This window comes from Macaca fascicularis, chromosome 2 (assembly GCF_037993035.2).
Source record: "Macaca fascicularis isolate 582-1 chromosome 2, T2T-MFA8v1.1".
Taxonomy (NCBI): Eukaryota; Metazoa; Chordata; class Mammalia; order Primates; family Cercopithecidae; genus Macaca; species Macaca fascicularis.
Genome location: NC_088376.1, coordinates 113,587,043 through 113,606,794, shown reverse-complemented (window position 1 = coordinate 113,606,794; position 19,752 = coordinate 113,587,043). Strand labels below are relative to the sequence as shown.

General features: G+C 56.1%; 2 protein-coding genes across 33 annotated transcripts in view; one reads left to right on the top strand and one right to left on the bottom strand.

The window, feature by feature from the left end:
• HEMK1 (HemK methyltransferase 1, mitochondrial release factors N(5)-glutamine) overlaps positions 1-3,590 on the bottom strand; it is a 39,791-nt gene extending 36,201 nt beyond the window's left edge. For 16 of the 27 annotated variants that reach the window (XR_012431217.1, XR_006696090.3, XR_012431218.1 and 13 more), the window contains exons 1-4: positions 3,497-3,590; positions 1,101-1,502; positions 632-723; positions 224-317 (exon numbers count right to left, since the gene is read on the bottom strand). Coding sequence is in view for 22 of the 27 variants with exons in the window: in XM_065540641.2 (XP_065396713.1) it covers positions 224-317; positions 632-723; positions 1,101-1,328 (414 nt within the window). In the remaining 5 variants the exon portion in view is untranslated. Of the gene's footprint in view, positions 1-223; positions 377-631; positions 724-1,100; positions 1,503-3,256 lie in introns of all 27 variants that reach the window. The other 11 variants (XM_045386199.3, XM_074032307.1, XM_074032310.1 and 8 more) reach the window with 6 other exon arrangements.
• A 78-nt stretch (positions 3,591-3,668) lies between these two features.
• On the top strand, positions 3,669-15,039 carry LOC101866674 (uncharacterized protein C3orf18). 6 transcript variants are annotated; one of them, XM_015445301.3, is made up of 5 exons: positions 5,308-5,644; positions 7,201-7,596; positions 11,331-11,356; positions 12,014-12,161; positions 13,340-15,039. In XM_015445301.3, the coding sequence occupies exons 2-5, from the start codon at positions 7,363-7,365 to the stop codon at positions 13,418-13,420; spliced, it is 489 nt and encodes a 162-aa protein (XP_015300787.1). In that variant the 5' UTR covers positions 5,308-5,644; positions 7,201-7,362; the 3' UTR covers positions 13,421-15,039. The 6 variants fall into 6 exon arrangements, with proteins under 6 accessions (XP_015300786.2, XP_015300787.1, XP_073888440.1 ...); XM_074032339.1 differs by having other exon boundaries at positions 11,889-12,161; XM_015445300.4 differs by lacking the exons at positions 5,308-5,644; positions 7,201-7,596 and adding an exon at positions 3,669-3,882 and having other exon boundaries at positions 11,889-12,161.
• Positions 15,040-19,752: the final 4,713 nt, after the last annotated feature.

Here is a 19,752-nt window from a genome sequence, read left to right as displayed (position 1 = left end):
CTAGAGGCTGGGGTGGTAGCTTGGAACATGACAGTCAAGGGGACCAACAGGAATCTTGTCCTCTGGGCTCTGCCACCACAGACAGTGAGAAGATACGTGTCTAGAAAGGCAATGTCCCTGAAGTCATGGGGCCCCAGTGCCCCCTGGAGGAAGCCTGGGGTAAGACCGGTACCCTGAACTCCACCCTCATCCTGATCCTGCCTTGCCCTGGTGGCACACCTACCTCTGTTTCTGGCCGAGGAATAAACACTGGGGGCACCATCCTCAGGCTGAGCCCCTGAAAGTCCCACTCTCCAAGGATGTACTGCACCGGCATCCTGCAGAGGGGGCAGCCGGGTGGTCATCATTGACAGAGCCAGGACCAATAGGACCATGCCTGGGTTGAGAGATACCACTTGTGGCCAAGGGTATCAGGCAAGACCATGTCTCCAGGGCCTTGGGACTCCTGAGGCAAAGCCTTCCCTCCCTCCCTTCTTCTATTCACTACCCCAGCCCCACTCTTGCCACCCCTGCACCCTAACACCTCCTTAGTCCTTGGACATTCTCCTCCTCCCTGAACTTGGTGGGGATAGGGGAAGCTGGACTGCTGCTCCCCAAACACATTGTTCAGGTCTGATCCATGGGTGCTCACCTCTGCAATCGACGGCTACTCAGCTCCCGGATACACTGTAGTTGCTGAGAGGTCAAGGGCTGGGTCCAAAGTGCCGGCCTCAGGCTCTGAAACTGTCCCCACAGAGAATGTAAGTGGCTGGCTCACTGGGCCCAGGGGCCCCAACCCAGGTGTCTTATGTGGATAATGCCTGCCTAGCACTGGTCTGGAGGCCCAACGCTCTCATCATCTGGGCCCAGAGGGGGCAGCATCCTGCCCAAGGTTACACAGCTAATACCAGGCCTCCAGGTGTCTATCCCAGAACACTTAGGCAGAGATTTATTCATTCATCCAACAAACTGTTACAGTGTGTGCCAGGTGCTAAGACGTTCCTTCAGAAAAATCCCATCAGTCTCAGCTAAGAACTCTTAGTGAACAGAAAACCTGGATATCCCTTCCCAAAGTCCTCCCTCCTCCCTCTTCCTGTCCTCTTGACAACACTGAACTTAACTGTTTTGGCTCCAAGGACATGAGCCACGATGTACTCACTGGATTCCCGGGCCTCAGGGATACCTCTTTTCTCAAAGACCCTAGTCCAGTGGCTGACCAGTTCTGTGGCACTGGATAACCCAGCCAGAGGTGGTTGGGGTTGCCATGAGCTGAAGGCCCAGCCGAGGGTACTTCCCCTTCTCCCTGGGCCAGACAGGAGGGCCCACAGCATACGGCCCCAAAGCTCCATGTCTCAGGAAAAGGTTCTCCAGAGTGCTTCCAGGTTCCCAAGTCTGCCTTATGATGTCAGCTGCTGAGGTGGGTGCTGAGAGTGGCCCCTGGACCCAGCTGGGTGGAGATGGAGAGGTCACAAGTTCTGGTGCCCCAAAATGGCTCTGGTCCTCAGATATAGTTGGTTGCCACCCTGGGAGTGAAAGGAACCAGGAAAGCAGGTGAGCCTTGTATGACATCCCCCCTTCTACCAGTACATTGCCTGAGAATAGTTGTGCTCTTGCTGACACCCCCTTGACTCCATTTAGAGCCTCACCCACCTATCTGATCATTCTTGTCTTGGCCACTTATGTTTTTTTTTTTTTTTTTTTTTTTTTTTTTTGAGACGGAGTCTCGCTCTGCCCCCCAGGCTGGAGTGCAGTGGCCGGATCTCAGCTCACTGCAAGCTCCGCCTCCTGGGTTCACGCCATTCTCCTGCCTCAGCCTCCCGAGTAGTTGGGACTACAGGCGCCCGCCACCGCGCCCGGCTAGTTTTTTGTATTTTTTAGTAGAGACGGGGTTTCACCGTGTTAGCCAGGATGGTCTCGATCTCCTGACCTCGTGATCCGCCCGTCTCGGCCTCCCAAAGTGCTGAGATTACAGGCTTGAGCCACCGCGCCCGGCCTTTTTTTTTTTTTTTTTGAGACGGAGTCTCTCTCTGTCACCCAGGCTGGAGTGCAGTGGCCGGATCTCAGCTCACTGCAAGCTCCGCCTCCCGGGTCTACGCCATTCTCCTGCCTCAGCCTCCCGAGTAGCTGGGACTACAGGTGCCCGCCGCCTGGCCCAGTTAGTTTTTTGTATTTTTTTAGTAGAGACGGGGTTTCACCGTGTTAGCCAGGCTGGTCTCAATCTCCTGACCTCGTGATCCACCCGTCTCGGCCTCCCAAAGTGCTGGGATTACAGGCTTGAGCCACCGCGCCCGGCCTGCCACTTATGTTTTCTTCACATTTTTAGCTGGAATGGGCTCAGCCCATGGCTCAGTCTCTGCTAATAAATGGGTTGGTGGCAGGTTAGGGCACATATTTGGGGATAGGACAGATCTGTGTCTAACCTAGTGTGTGTGATCTTAAGCAAGTCATTATTTCTGAATTTCACTTTCTTAATCCGTAAGATGGGAGAAAATCACACCAAACCCATGGCAAGCAAAGCATTAGACTATGAATATCCAAGGCCTGGGAGGCAGCTCAACACACAGCAGAGACCAGATGTTACACGATCTTAACTGATGTTACAAGGGGCAGATGATTGCCTTTGATTGGGAGCTTTGAATCTGACATTTTGTGTGTACTGTCAAGGATTTATATGCTGAAAATTTCCTCCTAATTTAACCCATAATCCAGAACATTAGTGTAAACCGCCAACTAAAAAATTTACAATTTTATATTTAAAGATGTCACAAGCAAGTTTAACTGAAGGTTTAAAATCAGCGGTCCCCTTTGCTTCCAGATAAAAGTCCAAACTAGCATTTATTGAGCACCTGCTAAGTGCCACATCTTCAAATACAAGTAGGGTCCGAGAAGGGAAGCGACTTGCCCAACGTCACTTAGGTAGAAACTGTCCCAGGTAAGCTGGGCACAGTGGCTCACGCCTGTGTAATTCCAGCACTTTGGGAGGCCGAAGTGGGCGGATCACGAGGTCACGAGTTCCAGACCAGCCTGGCCAGCATAGTGAAACCCCGTCTCTACTAAAGATACAAAAAATTAGCCGGGCACGGTGGCGGGCGCCTGCAGTCCCAGCTACTCGGGAGGCTGAGGCAGGAGAATTGTTTGAACCCAGCAGGCAGAGGTTGCAGCGAGCCGAGGTCACGCCACTGCACTCCAGCCTGGGTGCCAGAGAGAGACTCCGTCTCCAAAAAAAAAAAAAAAAGAGAGAGAGAGAAAAAGAAACTGTCCCAGGCAAGACACGAACCCGAGAGTCCACCAGACTCCAGAAGCGGCTCTGTGCACCAGTACGCCGTCCCAGGAACCAAGGCCCGAAGTCAGAGGTGTAAATTCCCTCACAGCTATGCACTGCATTGTTAACGACCCAGACGGGGTCCCCTCCCTCCAACCCTGTTTCTCCATCTGCACTATGGAGAATGGGACCGGCCAGGTCTCCAGGCGGTTGCAGTCGAAACATCCCCTTCCGATCCCCACCTCCCGTGCATACCTGCCTGAGAGGCTCCCCACCCTCCCACCAGCCGGAGAAGCTGCCCCGTACTGAACGCCAGGACGTGCGTGGTCCGTCGCTCGCTCCCTTGGATGCCCCGCTTCCGGGGTTGGCGCATTTAAGAAAAGGCTCGGGCGGACGCCGTAGCCCAGCTTCAGGGTTCCCATCGCCTGTGGGTTCCTCCCAGGAGACCCCTGCGGATGGGTGGGGAGGGTGTGAATTCCACGCCCTCTACGCCCGCAGGCCTACATGCAGGAAAGTGCGGGGGATGTGTGTGGGGTTGACCCCTGGAGACCCGGACCTGCTGGTCTTCCTTAAAATCACATCAGGGATTTGGCTCCAGCCCAAGGGGATTGCTCCGAGCTGGCTTTTAGGAACCGAGCCTGGTAGGTGTGTGGGCAGAGCCCAGTAGCCTGCCGGAACGGAGGCGTGTCACCAAAGGGCCTGTGTGTTCGGGCGGGGACCAGATGTCCGGGGGCGTGGTCTATCTTAGCCGGGTGGAGCTGTGCGAAGGCGGGTTCCAGTGTTGAAGACAGGTCCAACTTTGGGGTCCAGTCCCAGTGTCGTGACCCTACCTAGGTCAGTGGCCGAGCCCACCAGGGGGCCGGCTGAGTGGCAGCCAGACCCCAGGGGCCACTCTTTTCCTGGTGCGAATCCTGACTCTATTTGGCAACTCATCAAGAGACTTTGTCCAGGTGTTGGGACCCCTCTGGACCTCAGTTGCGCCTTCTATAAAATACACGGCAGCGTCTCGCAAAGTGTGTCTTGTCAACATCCCCCCACCAGAATGTACTGTTAACTACCTTTTTTTTTTTTTTTTTTTTTTGAGACGGAGTTTTGCTCTTGTTGCCCAGGGTGAAGTACAATGGCGCGATCTCTGCTCACTGCAACCTCGGACTCCAGGTTCAAGCGATTCTCCAGCCTTAGTCTCCCAATTAGCTGGGATTACAGGCGTGAGCCAACACTACCGGCTAATTCTGTATTTTTAATAGAGACGGGGTTTCACCATGTTGGTCAAGCTGGTCTCGAACTCCTGACCTTAGGTGATCCATTGCCTCGGCCTCTCAAAGTGCTGGGATTACAGGCGTGAGCCACCACGCCAGGCCTTAAACTATTAAACATGCCGTTTCCCTGGATCCTTCCCAGACCGGGAGACACAGGAGCGTTCGCATTTGTACCAGGCTACCCTGTGACCCCCATAAACTCCTTTGAAAACCGGCGGATTAGGAGTATCTGAGGGCTCCGGAGTATCTGAGGGCTCCTTCCCTGAGCTGATCATGCTGTGGATGGAAGCTATTGTAAGGGTATATGTAGACTTGCCTGGGTCGGGGTGCCCAATAATAAATCCGCCCCACTCTCAACTTCTCTGGACGCAGATTTCCCATTTCTAGCCCGGGGTTGGAGTCATTTGCCAAGAACCCTCACACCAGAGGACCCATCTGAGTAGAAAGCCAAGGTTCACGAAGGGAAAAGTAGTTTCTTCAAGGTCACAAAGTCAGCCAGAGTTCAGTGCAGGCCCAAGGACTCCCAGTCCACTGCTCTCCCCAAGTCTCCTCTGTACATCCGCGTTTTGGGGGCGTGAGTCTGCCCTGGCACGGGTAGCTGGCAGGGGTCCCGAGGTCTGGCCTGGGAAGGACCTAGCCACGTACGGTCCCCAGCCCAACTTCAGCGCAGGCCACGCAGTCAGGGCTACTCTCTAAAAACTGCAACCAGGCTCCAGGCTCCAGGCTCCAGGCTCCCTCTAGGGGTGGAGCCAGACCCGAGCGACAAGCGAACAGTCCAATTCTGGGCGGGCTCTAGGCCCGACAGCCAATCGGGGACCGGGGGCGCGGAGCGCGCAGGGAGGCAAGGCGCTGTAGCTTCGGGGATCCCCCGAGGCTGCCCGCCCGGCCCCACCCCCGCCGTGGGTCCCGGCCCTACCCACACTAGCTCACCCACCCTGGCTCAGGCCGGCAGAGCCAGCGCTCGCAGCTGAGGCCGGTGCGCAGTAGCGGGCCTGGCCAGCGGCTCGGAGCTTGCAGGGAGGGTGGACCTCTGGTCGGACCCGCAGCCCCACGCCGGGCCTGGGGGTTCCCCCCGCCCCGGCCTCCTGCCAGTCACTACCACCCCTAGCCTCTCCAACTGAGCTCGGCGCCGGGAGAGGATTAAGTAAGTGCTGAGGTCGCTGCTCCTGTGCAAGAAGGGAGGCATCACAGGGTCGCGGAGGCGGGCATGGGGATTGGGGCAGGGAGGACTGAGAGACCTGGTGGAGAACGGCATGCGGGTTCTCAAAGGTCGCGGTGCCGACCCCTTTCACCCCGGTTTCCTTCCCTTACCCTTTGGACCCTGAGGCACTTTCCAGGCGAAAGTGGTCAGTAGGGCCCCTTCTCTCCTTTGGGAGGCGATGTAAACAGAGCCCCAGAGTTAAGGGTTTGGCCCAAGGTCACGCCCGGGATCAGTTGCAAAACCAATAAAAGAACCCGGGACTTCCTATGTGCCCAGCCTAGCTGGAGGGAGAAGGCAAAGAGGGATGAGCCTTTCTACCCCATAGCCCTCTGCCAGCCTTGCCCCTTCCTCAGGGGCCACCAGAGGTGTGTACACACCTCACACACATACATGCATCTGCACAGGGAGGCACCCCCACTAATGCCCATGAACCAGCACAGAAAGGGACGTGTGTACCCATGAGCTAGGTATCCTTCCTCTCCCTAGGCCGCCGCCTCTGCAGCTTGGCTGGGACCTCTTCCCACCCCACCTTAACCAGGGCCCTCTGCACTGGGCAAATCTCTCACCTTCTGCTTCCAGAGGAGGAGGGTAAAGGAAGAGAAGGCGCCCAAACTGGGAGCTCCATTCCTTCCTCGCCTTTCTTCTTGACCCTAGCAGCCCCTCTATTGTTGGTGGGTGGGAAGGGCAGTCCAATGTCCCCGAGAGCCTGCAGAGAAGCCCGGCCAAAGAACCAGAGCCTCTATCTCCTTCTTGTCTTCTGGTCTTTCCACATCAGCCTCCCCACACTCCAAGCATAGTCTGGACCACACAGTGGACTGGGTCCAGGGGCTCCCATGTCTCCCCTTTGTGACTGGGTTGGCCATGGGGAGAAAATCTAACATGTAGTGGATTCTTACTGTGGATGGGGGTTGTGCTGAACTAAGTCTTTCTTTGAGACCTGTTTGTTCTGCCATTTCTGTAACCCCATGACCCTGTAGACTCAGGAAAACAGAGACACAGAGAGGTGGAGTGACTTTCCAGGGATCACTAGTTAAGCGGCTGAGCTAGGTTTCAAAGACAGGCTTGTCTGACTCTTGGGCAAGTGTTTCCCTCCAGGAAAGGAAAAAGCTGTGGTATTTTTTCCGCAAGCAGGATGAGGGATGTGGGAGGCAGGGAATGAGGCGGTGGATGTGGGGTGGTGGGGGATATGGGGACGCAGGTTGTGGGGAGTTTTTGATCAGGGGAGGGAGACCTTTTCTTTCAAACATCCCTGCTGTCTTTCATATCTTCCAGGTTTGATCACTATGATCATCTTATCCACAGAGGATGCAGGGCTTCATTTTTGTTCCTAAAAACAGGGGTACCATAGATATGTAAATATGTGTCCTAATGCCTCCTGAACTTGCCCTCATCCTTGCCCTCAAACCTTTACCTCACCAATGCTTTCAGAACCTAGAGAGACTTCATCTCACTACGAGTCCCTGTCCTTAGCCTTATGTTTCTTATTCTTTCCTTTCTAGCACCCAGGAAGGCAGGGGGCTCCCTTTATCCAAGGAGGTGACTGTGCAGGTGGCCACCACAGGTGGCAAGAACCACAGGCTGGGGCACTCCGGAGTCAGGAGTGAGTGGGCAGGTTGACTGGCCTCAGGCAGCCTCTCAGCCAGGGCCCTCTCCGCGTCAGCATGAACTCCAGGACCGCATCTGCTAGGGGCTGGTTCAGCAGCCGCCCACCCACCTCTGAGTCTGACCTGGAACCTGCCACAGATGGGCCAGCCTCCGAGACCACTACCCTCAGCCCAGAGGCCACCACCTTTAATGACACCAGAATCCCTGATGCGGCTGGTGGCACGGCCGGCGTGGGTACCATGCTTCTGTCCTTTGGGATCATCACGGTGATAGGCCTGGCTGTGGCCATGGTGAGAGCTGGGGTAGGCTGGGGGAGGATAATCAGTATTTAGATTTATAGAGAACCTGTTCAATCAGAAGACAATCTGGTTGTTGTTGTTGTTGTTTTTGAGACAGAGTCTTGCTCCGTCATCCAGGCTGGAGTGCAATGGCTCGATCTTGGCTCACTGCAACCTCTACCTCCTGGGCTTAAGCGAGTCTGCTGCCTCAGCCTCCCAAGTAGCTGGGATTACAGGTGTGAGCTGCCATGCCTGGCTAATTTTTTGTACTTTTAGTAGAGATGGGGTTTCGTTATGTTGGTCAGGCTGGTCTTGAACTCCTGGCCTCAAGTGATCTGCCCCCGTCAGCCTCCCAAAGTGCTGGGATTACAGGCATGAGCCTCTTCGCCCAGCCAACAATCTATTAATGAGAGTGCGGTCCTCCTCTCTGACAGAGATTTGTCCATTGGGGCCCAGAGACCAGAGACCAGAGACCAGAGACCAGAGACCAGAGAGGCAATGCTTCCAATTGGAAGAAACAGAAAAGGTTCTCGGGAATTACATGGTGTCTTGAGCTGGGTGGTGAAGGCCACATAGTAGTCAGGGAGTTCCAAGTGGAGGGTCCTGATGGGCAAAAGTTTGGAGGCAGACAGGAGGTTCTGTGAGCAGCCAGCAGGACAGTTAGGGCAGTGGGTATGGGGTTGCAATAGGAGAAGAGGCTTAAAGGTGGTTGATGTGGACTGTGGGCAGCAGAGTCTGGGTGAGCTGATCTGCGCCTGGGAGGCTGTTGGCAGTGAACATTCATTTATTCACTTTACTGAGTGTACCTGCCCTGGACCAGGCCTTTGGGACCCAATAGAGGCTAGGAAGACAAGGTCCTGCCCTGTGGTTCTTACAGGAAGCGGGAAACATAAAAACCAAGGGTTCCAAGGGAAGCCTGCAGGGACTGACTTGGGGACTCAAGCAGGAAAGCAGGAGCTTTCCAGGCTGGGTGGTTAGGGACAGCTGAGAAGCAAAATTAGAGTTGAGATCTCAAAGTGCAAGCCTGGCCTCCGTGTCATGAGAAGGGGTGGAGGTGGTAGCCATCAGGAAGGAAGGGGGCTGGGGAGAGGGCTGCAGGTATCATCCAGTAGTGAGTGTGACGCCTCTTGATCTGGTGTCAGTCCCTAAGGATATGGACTGTCCCCCTAAGATGATACATGGACACTCAGAATGTCACTGAGGGACCACTGGAGATCGTGCAGGCTGAGACTAGGGAGGATGGGGTGCCCCTGAAGTTCCCCAGTGTGCCTGGCAATGGTAGGATTCTGCTCACTGCCCCTTGCAGGCTCCGATGGCTGGCCTTGGGCTCAGGAGCATGTTGCTCTGACAAGTAGGGCTGTGGATGGTCCATCATGGCCTGGTTGGAGCTGCTGTTAAACCAGGGTTGCCATATGGGCCCCACAGGCTCCAGATTGCTGCCAGGGAGCAACTGCCAGCCAGCAAGCAGGCCCAGGGTGCAGCATAGGCAGAATGAGGCCAGGGCCTGAGAGGTCTCCTGGGTGGGGGTAAGGCAGGATGCCAGTGTTTTCCCTTGGCACCCATGCAGTGGGTAAGCAGATGGAGGCACCCTTAAGGGCAAAATGGGGCCTAGAAACTGCCCTCTTTACTCTCAGTGAAAGGTTTTGTCCTTGGAACTTGAGAACGCTTTCTTACTCTTTGTTCTAGAGGAACATTCAGAAGGCCTGGGTGGATGGCCCGCTTGCCAAAATCAGAGAGGTAGGAAGCTCGTAGGACAAAGGCAGCGGAGGGCAGAAGATAGCTCCTGGGGACTGCAGACAGGCCCAGAGGTGCTCACTAAGTGCTGCTTCCTCTCCCCGATGCCAGCCTCAAGGAGGGCTGTGGGTACAAGGAGGAGCAAATCTGCACCAGGCTTTCTGCCTTACCCAGGAGGAAAAAGTGCTTGGCACGGGCAGACCAGGATCAGTGGTGGGGGAGGTTCCTGGAGGAGGCGGGGCTGCACCTGCTGGACAGTGAAGGGTAGAGAAGATTTGGAAAGGAAGGTGTGGGGGTGGGTGTTAGCTGAGGAACAGGGAAAAAGGCATGGAAATTGAGTAAAAGTTCTGGCCTTTTCTGTAGATCCTTCTGAATCCCAGGGTCTCAGGGGAGGGAGGAGGGCTTGGGGCAAGGGCTGAGAGGTGGGGACCGCAGAGGCTGGGGCTGGGGCTGGATCCACTTGCTCATGGTGGCAGGGGCTGGGCCAGAAGATCCCAGAGTTCCTGTCACAGCCTACCCACAGGAGAGCAAGGGAGCACCCCTACGTGGGACCCTGGACAGGAAGGGAGAATGAGGATCGATACCCCAGTTTCTTTTTAGGTTTTGGGGGTCCTGCAGGAGGAGCTCTGGGCCAGGCTGGAAACCAAACCAGATTCAAGCTGTGAATGGGCCACAAAGAATGTGGGAGGATTTGGAGCAAACCACAGGGCTGTGCTTTCCCCCAGGCAGAGGTAGTCATGCTCCTGGTAGTCAGAAACTGCCAGTTTAGGGAAGAGCAGGATGATGGCAGAAGTCCCTGGATTCCCTACCCAAGGTGGTCCCACAAGTGTTACCTGCTTCCTTCCTCTCCTCAGTGCATTGTACAGGGTTTCTTGCTCTGACCTAGAAGTCCTAGATGTTTTCTCAGGCTGCCTAGGCCCTCATCTTTAAGGTTGTACATTGAGGGACCGGACCTCAGGGGTTCCTCTTGCATCAGAGCTTTGGGGGATTGACCTGGGCTGATGCGAGGGGCTGCGGTCCCCCACCCCTACCTTAGTCCACTGGGAGCCGTCAGCCTCCCATAGGAACTCCAGAGACCACGAGCTCAGGGCCTTGCCTAGAGCCACTGCTCTACACACTACAGAGTCTGGCCACTGCCTGTCCCTGGTTCTTTTTGTTGTTATAGAGATGGGGTGCCAGTATGTTGCCCAGGCTGGACTCGAACTTCTGGGCTCAAGAGATCCTCCTGCCTCAGACTCTTGAGTAACTGGGACTACAGGCATGCACCACCTTACCTGGTCCCTTTACTTTTTCCCTGCATGTGGCTTTGAGCCTGGGAAGAGTCGAGCGGAGGGTACGTGCTGAAGTCTTCCCTTTCCTCTTCAGTCCTGGGGAGCCACAGGTGGGTGCTGAGTGGCTGGAGCTATAGTTAGTATTGGCAGCTCAGCCAATAGGTGGGGCCCACCAGTCCCCAGGCTGGGCCTAACTGTGTGGGCTCCCAGGCTGGAGGGAGCCTCTGAGTCTCCAAACTCAGCCTGGGCACTGTCTGCAGCTACAATGTCAAAAGGAGGCATGGGGCAGGCGCGGGGGCTCACGCCTGCAATCCCAGCACTGTGGGAGGCCAAGGCGGGCTGATCACGAGGTCAGGAGTTCAAGACCAGCCTGGCCAACATGGTGAAACCCCATCTCTACTAAAATTACAAAAATTAGCTGGGTGTGGTGGTGCACGCCCTCCCAACTACTTGGGAGGCTGAGGCAGGAGAATCACTTGAACCCGGGAGTGGAGGTTGCAGTGAGCCAAGATTGTGCCACTGCACTCCAGCCTGGGTGACAGAGTGAGACTCTGTCTCAAAAAAAAAAAAAAAAAAAAAAAAAGGGAGGCATGAAGGTGAACGGGGGTGGTGTATGTGTCATTAGGATGGGGACCCACGGGTCTCTTGTTCGTCAGCCTCAGCATGTCCCCATCCAGAGGGGCTGCTGGGTTCCTCAGGGCCTCCTCTCCTTGCCATTTGATGCTGCTCCTTCTCTTGCAGGTTTTGTACATCAGGAAGAAGAAGAGGTAATTCCCCACCCCAACCAAAATCCCAACCAAATCTCGAGCCCATGGGCAGTGCTGGGCTGGGCTCTGAAGGAAGTAGGTGAAAAGCTGATCAGGGAGTCAAGGCCTCTTCTGCCCATTCACAGTTGGGGGTGACCACTTTCCTTTGGGGAGGGTTGAGGGCCCCCCTCCCACAAGGATCTAACACACAGGGCAGGCAGGTGTGAGGATTCTAGATAACTGGGTATAACCCTGGGATTGGGGATGGGCAGGGAGGGGGAAGGCTGGGATTACTCCCACCCAACTGCCCACTACCCTTGCCCTGCTGCTCTGAGCTGACTGCTACTGGCTCCCCAACCCCGCCTGAGACTCAGACGCTGTGGGTTACAGCAAGGCCCTAACCTAGGTGATCCCTGTAGGGCCCATGGATAACAGCTACTTGGCCTATGGCCTTACCCTGGAGTGGATAACTGCTGCCTCCCTGGCTACCCATTTAAGGGATTGAGCTGGTATTATAGGTACAAAAATGTCTGTCATTTGTTCTCATTTCAAGGAAAATCTTAAGGCCCTAAGCATGGTTGTGTGCTATGGCTCAGCTTGTCAGCAGGCAAGGCCTGGAGGGCTGCTGGGAGGGGAAGGGCCTGCCCTGTCCCCAGCAGCCTTTGCCCCCATCTCCAGGCTGGAGAAGCTACGCCACCAGCTCATGCCCATGTACAACTTCGACCCCATGGAGGAACAAGATGAGTTGGAGCAGGAGCTGCTGGAACATGGGCGGGACGCCGCCTCTGTGCAGGCTGCCACTTCTGTGCAGGCCATGCAGGGCAAGGTGGGCACTGACCAGGCTCCCCACCCCGCCTGCAGCGTCCTTTGTCCTCCACCCTCACCCTCCCTCCTTTCTCATGCAGCTTTCTAGCACCTGCCTTCTGGTCAGATAGCAGGTATTGGGTACATGGCTTTTGCCAGATTTGTTCAGAAAGTGGTCAGATTGCTCTGGGGCCACACACAAACTCACAGCACAAGGCCAGGCCGAGGCAGTCCTGGGATCCAGCCTGGCTCTGCCCCATAGCCTGCTGATCTTGGGAGACCCACTGGCATCTCCGAGCCTCAGTGTTCTCATCCACAAGTGAAAATCCTAATTCTTGCTCCGTGTGCCCCCACATACTGGTTAGGAAAGTAGGAAAGGACTAATGGGGGAGATTGTTGGTGGCTAGGACCCCAGATTCCTCTGCTTCCTGAGAGTCCATGGCCCTGAGTGGGTTGTGGATGGGGTCAGACTCTTGGGCAGCAGTACCTCTGAGTAGGCTGGTGGATTCCCAGGAGCTGACAGACCCAGGCATGTGAAGACCCCAGCCAAACTTGCCTCCTGTGTCCAAAGGGATAGGTACCTGTGTGGCCATCCTGCTGTAGCCACTGGGCTGCCTGACCACTTGCTACCATTCCCCCAAATCCCCCCGGGCCAGAGCACCATCAGCAGGCCTGACCTGCCCCTGAGTCATCCAGCCTCTTTGCGTCTTCTTGGGCTCAGAAAGAATCCAGGCTGGGAGTCTGAAGACACTTTGGTTTTGCCAAAGGTTCTGCATCACCTGGGTCAGGATATATTGCCCCCTTGGGATATTCAGGAACTCGCACTGAGAACCTTGGTCCACCCAGCCGCTGGGACTGCTGGCCACTTGACGCTTGTTTCCCATGTTCCTCCCTGTGCCAGGCCCTGTGCTAGGGCTTGGGGGTACAGAGTCCTGCCCTCTGATCCCCCGGTGGGAAAAGGCGATGCATGCGTAATTAAATCAACACAGTAAGTGCCTCCAAGGTGACAGGGCAAGCTAGGGAGGAGTCATCTGAGCAAGTAGTATTTCTAGGCTGAGCTTACAGGGAGGGCATTCCAGGCAGAAGCCATTGCTGGTGCCAAGCATAAGCAGGCACCAGGAAGTGAGGGTGGAGGTGACCAGGCCAGTGAATGCATGGCCTTGCCCATGGTCTCTGATGCCTCTGCCTGTCTTCCTGCAGACTACTCTGCCCTCCCAGGGCCCACTGCAGAGGCCCAGCCGGCTGGTGTTTACCGATGTGGCCAATGCCATCCATGCGTAAGTGGCCTGGGACAAGCCTGAACTTCTGATAGAGACCCGCCATGGTGCCCACAGAGCTCCCCACTCCCTGATTGTCAAGACCTACTCTGAGGACCTGCCCTGCCAAGACACGAGAGGCCCTGCCAGGCCCCAGCTGTTCTCCAGACCCACCTGCTGACTCTAGGCTCTAAGAGAGGGCCCTGGCTGGGCTGGACTTCTGACCACTGACTTCTCCTGACCTGGGGGCCCTGGCACAAAGGGCATCCCTCATGCTGAGAAGGTCAAGAGCCTCTGCTGGCTTCCTCATCCCCTGTCCAGATCGCTCACATTAGGGTCTGCCCTGCTAACGTGGAGGAAATCGGGGGAGATACGGAGTGGGAGGGATTGGGGGAGGAAAGGGGAGGTTTCCCTCTGTTAGGGAAAGACCTGTTTTTTGGAATCTGGAGCCTCCTCTGGGGTGGGTAGAGGAAACCACCCAAGTTATAGGGACAGGGTAGGGCAGCACCTGTTATGGGCCCTGAGAAGCCCAGAGATGGAGCTGAAACTGCCCAGTATGCAAGGATGCCAGGAGAAGGACAGTTTATACCCAGGGCCCATCCATACTACAGAGGGTCCAGGGGGTCTCCCAGCCACCCATCCTTGGCAACCAGATGTTACTGGGGCCAAGCTAGGATGGGAGCTGAGGGGGAAGGAAGTAGGGGAACAGAAGTGGAAGGATGCAGCCCCCCAGACCTGCCGAGAGGCCTCATGCATGTGCATGAGTGTGCCCATGGGCAGACGTGCCTGTCCCAGCACAGAGGGCAGGATGAGATTGTCCACATTGGCCCCACCCTCCAAGTCGACCTGTACCCCATGGTATGTAGCAGAGCATCAGGGTAGGCTATCTTCTCTGCCTTCAGTCTTCAGGGACTGCTGGGAAGAGGGAAGCATGCACGGCAGGGTTTCTCTCTCCACTGCATTGCTTCACTGGGCTCACCTGCTTCTGAAAACGGCTCCCTGTCTTGGGCTCTACTGAGGATCTGGGGTTGGGAGAGGCTGTTGGTCTGAAGGCAGTAATCACAGGCTGCAGGCTAGAGGGGGCAGTTATGACTGCCTGAAATTGAGTGAGGGATTGCACCTCAGAAAAAGATCTAAAAAACCTAGTCTATGAATTTCCCACCTCCATCCCATCTATGGGAAGAGCCATTCAGTGTTTAGAGAGTGGGGAGATGGGTCCCTGCACTTGGCCTCTCCATAAGCCTTGGAGGGTCAGGGCTGATGCCAGGGGTCCTGGCAAGGCATTGGGCAGAGACAGACCCCAAGAGCGGAGCATCTTTTTACGCTGGACATACGTATACACACAAGCGTGCACAGAGGCATGTCCCGTGCCCAGCCTCTCCACCATCACTGTCCGCCGCTGGTTGGAGGGGCTGCAGGGGTAGTGTGTGCAGATCTTCCATTGGGCAAATGCCACGTGTCAGGAGGGAAGGGCCTAGGAAGCCCCCATGAAGAAGGTTCTGGATTTATTCCCTCCTCTAAATGCTATAAATATGTTAGCACTTGAGCCGACTGGAGGCTGCCAGGAATTCAGGATGCATACAGCTGTAATTTAACCCAGAGCAGCTCCATGTGAGAGCATTAAAGATGTAATGAAGATGTTTACATGGAGGGAGTGTGAGCCTGTGACACTTGGCGGTGTGGAACCCCAGGAGGGGCAGGATGGGTGAGGGGCTGTCGGGGGCCTGGGGATAGTTTCTTGGATCACAGCTATGAGGTGGCAGCCCAGGTTTCTCTTGAGCCATCTGAGGAAATGCCTCTGGCCCTGACTTCAAGGTTGCCCTGGGGCTTGGGGTCCCAAGGCCTGCCACCCCCTAGGGTGGAAAGGTCAACTGGACAGGACCTTGTGGGACTAGGGGAGGAAGGAGGCTTGAGCCCCAAGGGCCCCGGGGAAGGTATGGCGCCTCAGGACCCATAGGAGCTGAGTCTGAAACACGAAAGGAAGCAAAACAGTGTCGCTTTTTCTGGGGCACGAGGGTACAGGGGAAGGGTGAGGGGTGGGAAGCCATTAGGGTCATCTGTGTGGAACCCACCTGCAGGGTTCAGAAGGGTTTGGGGGAGAATGACACTAGGGTGACCAGCCATCCTGCTTTTCCCAGGACTATTCCAGTTTTAGCCCTGAAAGTCCCACAGACCAGAACTCTAAGTGACATCCAGGCCCTTCCCAGAGAACTGAGCCTGCAGGCCAGCGTCATGAAAATAAGGGGCAGGTGAGCCCCCCCACCCCCCAATTCCACGATGGAGGGTTGAGCTAGAGGAAGGGGCCAGCAGACAGGGCCTTAGGTGAGGGGAGGGCCACGTGCCCACGGACCAACCACACTGGGGTCACAGCTCAGCCTGTCAGCGATGGCCTTGATCTTTGGAAGAGGTCTCCTTCCCTCAACAGATTGGCAAGATTCTGGAGGGGCATGAGTGAGAGGAGAGGTGGTGGTGGGCTGTGTCCTCCCTTCCTGTTGGGTGGCCCTTCAGCCCAGGGATGTGGGAGCTGCAGAAGACCCAGCGTCTGGGGGATCCTGAAGAAACGGGGCCTGCGGAGTAAGGCTGGCTTCCAGGGACCAGGACCTGGACAGTGGCTCCAGGAGGACCCCAGTGCCCATCCGCTCCTGCTGCCTGCCCCATGCCCCTCTCCTGCAGGGCGGGCTTGGCTAGACGATGTGCACAGGGCAGCAGACTCTGTGGGTGCCAGGGCCCCTGTTCACACCTCTTGTGCCCTCACAGGCACCTTCTCCCCATCCACCCACCTTCTGCTCTCTATCTCTTATTCCCAGTCCTTCAGGAAAACCAAGTTCCCAGGTCTTCCAGAGTGTGGGGTCAATAAATATTGGGATGAAATGTTCTGGTTGGCGTGTCCTCCTTGAGGCCTTGAGCCTGGTGTGCTCGCCACCCTCAGCCAGGCAGTGGGATGAGATGGAGTCACCTGCCTGCCTCACTGCTCCTGAAATTGACTGTTAAATGGAGCCCTTTGAGAAATGCCCCCTGCCCAACAATACACACACACATACACACACACACACACACACTCTCTCTCTCTTCCATAAGTAAAACCCTTCCTTGGGAGTAGCAACCAGGGCTTGGGCTCAGAAGCTGGGCAGTTTGCGGTAGGTGGTATCTGAAGACGTGGCTTGGCGCCTTCAGAGGCCATCTTCTTGTTTAATAAAGTGAAATGTCACCTTTGAGCCAAAGTGAATGAAATAATCCCATTGCCTGGCTGCAGGCAGACACTGGGGATGCCTACAGAATATAAAGGAAAGTTCTTGTGGGGGAGGGCCCAGAAACTCCAGTACAGCAGCCTGACCTTGCTATGGATTCCTTCCAGAAACATTGCTAAGCGTCTATCATGAGCCTGGCATCACGGTCCTGAGGGTGAACCAACCTAGACTCTGCATTTCCATTCTAGATGGAGAAGACAGATGTCAAATAGGAAAACAGGTGTGTGCGTGTGTGTACACACATAACACACATTCTATAGGTCTATATATCTCTATATGTACAGCTGTAGGAAAAAGAAGGTGGGGTGGGGGCAGGGTGTGCCTAGGGATTTTATAGGCTGAGGGCAGACACCCCCGCCCCATCCTGCCCAGCTGCACCCCTCAGTAGGCCTCAGTGTCGAGAGCCGTGGTCCATGATATCTGGGGGAACCCCAGGAGACGCTGTTTTGACATCCCCACACAACTTGTCCTCTGAGGGCTCAGGACAGGGGGGCCTTAGTCACCCAGAGGACACTCTAAAAGGCCAGAGTTGCTGAGAGAAGAACAAGAAATGTGTAGACATCAGCTGCAGGAAAAGGAGGAAGGGAGGGGGAGAGCATGGAGACCCCTTAGGTGGGGTGGGACCAGGATGCCCTCCCACCTGGGCCTGGGTCTGCCTGTGGCACCTTCTGTCACCTCCCCTCGGCCCTCAAAGCTCCTTGGCAGCAATCCCCGCCCCTCACCCAGGCGCTTTGGTGCTGCCAGTGGAAGATCAGGGCAGGTGTCAATGCTCCCCAGGAGCAACTCCCTGCCCCTCTGCCCCAACCTGAGGGAGCTGGGGGAAGGGCAGCAGGCATACAGGGAGGAACAAGAAGTGGGTGTCACCTCCCCCACCCCAGAGAAAACTCTAGGGCTTCAGCCCAGGAGAGGGTCTGTGGGGGAAGCAGAGAGGGAGGCGGAGCTGAGACCTACCTGGGAAGGTGGTTTCCTTTTCCCAGCCCCTGGCCTGGGGAAAGCAGTCTGTGTCAAAGAGACCTTCTGCTGGGTAGAGGAGGAGGACCTGCTTCTCAGGTCTGCCCTCAGCTTTGAAGAATCCCCCTCTCTCTCAGGGTTCTGCTGGGAAGGTGATCCTCTGGGAGCCTGGGGCCAAGGTTTCTGTCTGGGGATGTTACCCTGAACTCAAATCTGCTGACAGGGGAGGGAGGTCTAGACAACCTTGACTCTGAGGCCAGGGAGCCCCCTACCTGGCCTCACCCAGGGGATACCAAGGCCTTCAGTAAGCCAGGTCAGCTCTGATCAGTTGGTCACAGCCTGAGCCAGATGTTCACATTTTGGGCAAAATCTCAGGTAGCCCATCGTGCCATTTAACTTGAAAGCGAAGTGAAAAATCACACAGGGGCCTCCCTGGTGTCTCCCTCATGCAGAGTCCACAGGAGGAATTAAGCACTTTCGGTATGCTCAACCATGTGCTTGGAGGTGTGCTTGCTGCCCTTGAGAGCCAAGTCTGCTGGTCAGAGAAAGTGTGCTGACTGAGTTGCTCCCAACTCCAAGAGTTGCATTCAGGGAGGCCTGCCTGGAGGAGGCACAGGAGCAGCACCAGCCGCCTTCACTTTCTGCCTGACTCACCAGGACCTGGGTTGCAGGCCAGGATGTGGCAGCCTCTGCTGCCTATTCTGTGGGTGTGGTTGTGGTTGTGACAGATGTGACACAGGCTGTCTAGCAGTGGAACAGAACAACAGACCCCAATGAGAAACATTCTCTACCCGTGGCATTTCCCAAGAAACCCAGTGGAGTGCTGCTCTCTCTTCCAGCAGGCACAGCAGCATCCAGGAGGTGCCACACTCCTGGCTGATCCTCCTGTGGCAGCAACACCAGCTTCCCTTCTCTGGGTCCAGGTCATGGCCCAGCAGAGCAGCCCCTCATTCCCAGCCTGGGAGACTCAATAACATAAAAGCCAGTCCCACCAAGAGGTGTTAAGAGGGCAGGACACCAGTTAGAAGCCACCGGGCCTGGGCTGATGGATGGCCCCAGTGGGCCAGACCTGTAAGAAAGAGGTGCCCAGCCCTGTTTACCCATGAGGAACTGGGTGGTCAGAGGGGCTGAATGAAGTGTCCATGATTGCCCCACTGTGTGGGGCTTTGGAGCCCCATGCTGTCTGCTCTTCCCACAACACCAAGGGAGAAAGTGAAGTTGGCAGCCACTTGGCCCCTTACCACAGTTCTTGGTACCAACTTCGGGCTTGCCCTGGCTGAGGACTTTGGGGGCTGCAGAAGAAGATGGCCCCATGGTTCCAGCCTGGGTGAGTGGGCAGAGCGATGGGGAGGGGAGCTGGGGTGGAGGCTTGAGAAAGAGCAGGTCCTGGGCCATAGAGGGAGCAAGAAATGAGGGTGAGGAGGTTGTTCCTCGGGAGTCTCAAGGTTCAGGCCCCAGTCCTGGATTTGGCATGAACTGACCAAACCAGGAGGGAGGATCTGTTCCCTCCTCTGGCCCTCAGTTGACTCATTTGTAAAGTGGACAATGTAATCCTGCCCTTCTTTCTGCCCAGGCATGGGGAGGTGGGAGGCAGGAATTGGTCGGATAGGCTTTGAAAAGGGAAGGCCTAGGTGGAGCAGAGAAGGGGCTAGGGGCTGTCATCTGGGCCCACCTTCAGACTGGCCAAGCTCCAACAAGGCTCAGAGTCACTCGGTGCTTCCCCTTCACTGGGAACCTTGGAGAGACAGCCTGGGACAAAGACAACGATTCAGAGCTTCTCCAGCCACACCAAATATAACTGCTTCCCAGGCCCTGAAGTCTCCCAGGTCTAAAGTGAAGGACAAGGATTGTCTCTCAGCAGGGGACCTTGGAGGGGGGATTTGGATGAAGTCTCCTTGGGGACCTCATATCTTTGATTTTGGAGGGGGCAGGGTGGTGGGTATGAGAAGGAGGCCTGCCTGATGGGTTCGTGGGCACCACCTCTGTCCGTATGTCCTAGTGACAGAAGGAGACACAGTTCAGCCAGTGGCTGGAGCTTGGGTAAAGCCTTGAGTCCAGCTGGAGGGGCTGGCAGGGCAGGGGCCTGGTGCGCCCTCCTGCCGGGGGTGCGCTCTTGCTGGAGGCCAAGGCAGGCGGGGGGCTGTCCCCTGTGCCAGAG

What these genes read in the sequence shown, in the direction of transcription:
- LOC101866674 (XM_015445300.4), top strand. Translation starts at nt 3,765, where the DNA reads ATGTGTGTGGGGTTGACCCCTGGAGACCCGGACCTGCTGGTCTTCCTT. An exon ending in GCTTTTAGGAACCGAGCCTG is followed by an intron (nt 3,883 to 11,330) that starts GTAGGTGTGTGG and finishes CTTCTCTTGCAG; the next exon opens with GTTTTGTACATCAGGAAGAA. An exon ending in TACATCAGGAAGAAGAAGAG is followed by an intron (nt 11,357 to 11,888) that starts GTAATTCCCCAC and finishes TCTCATTTCAAG; the next exon opens with GAAAATCTTAAGGCCCTAAG.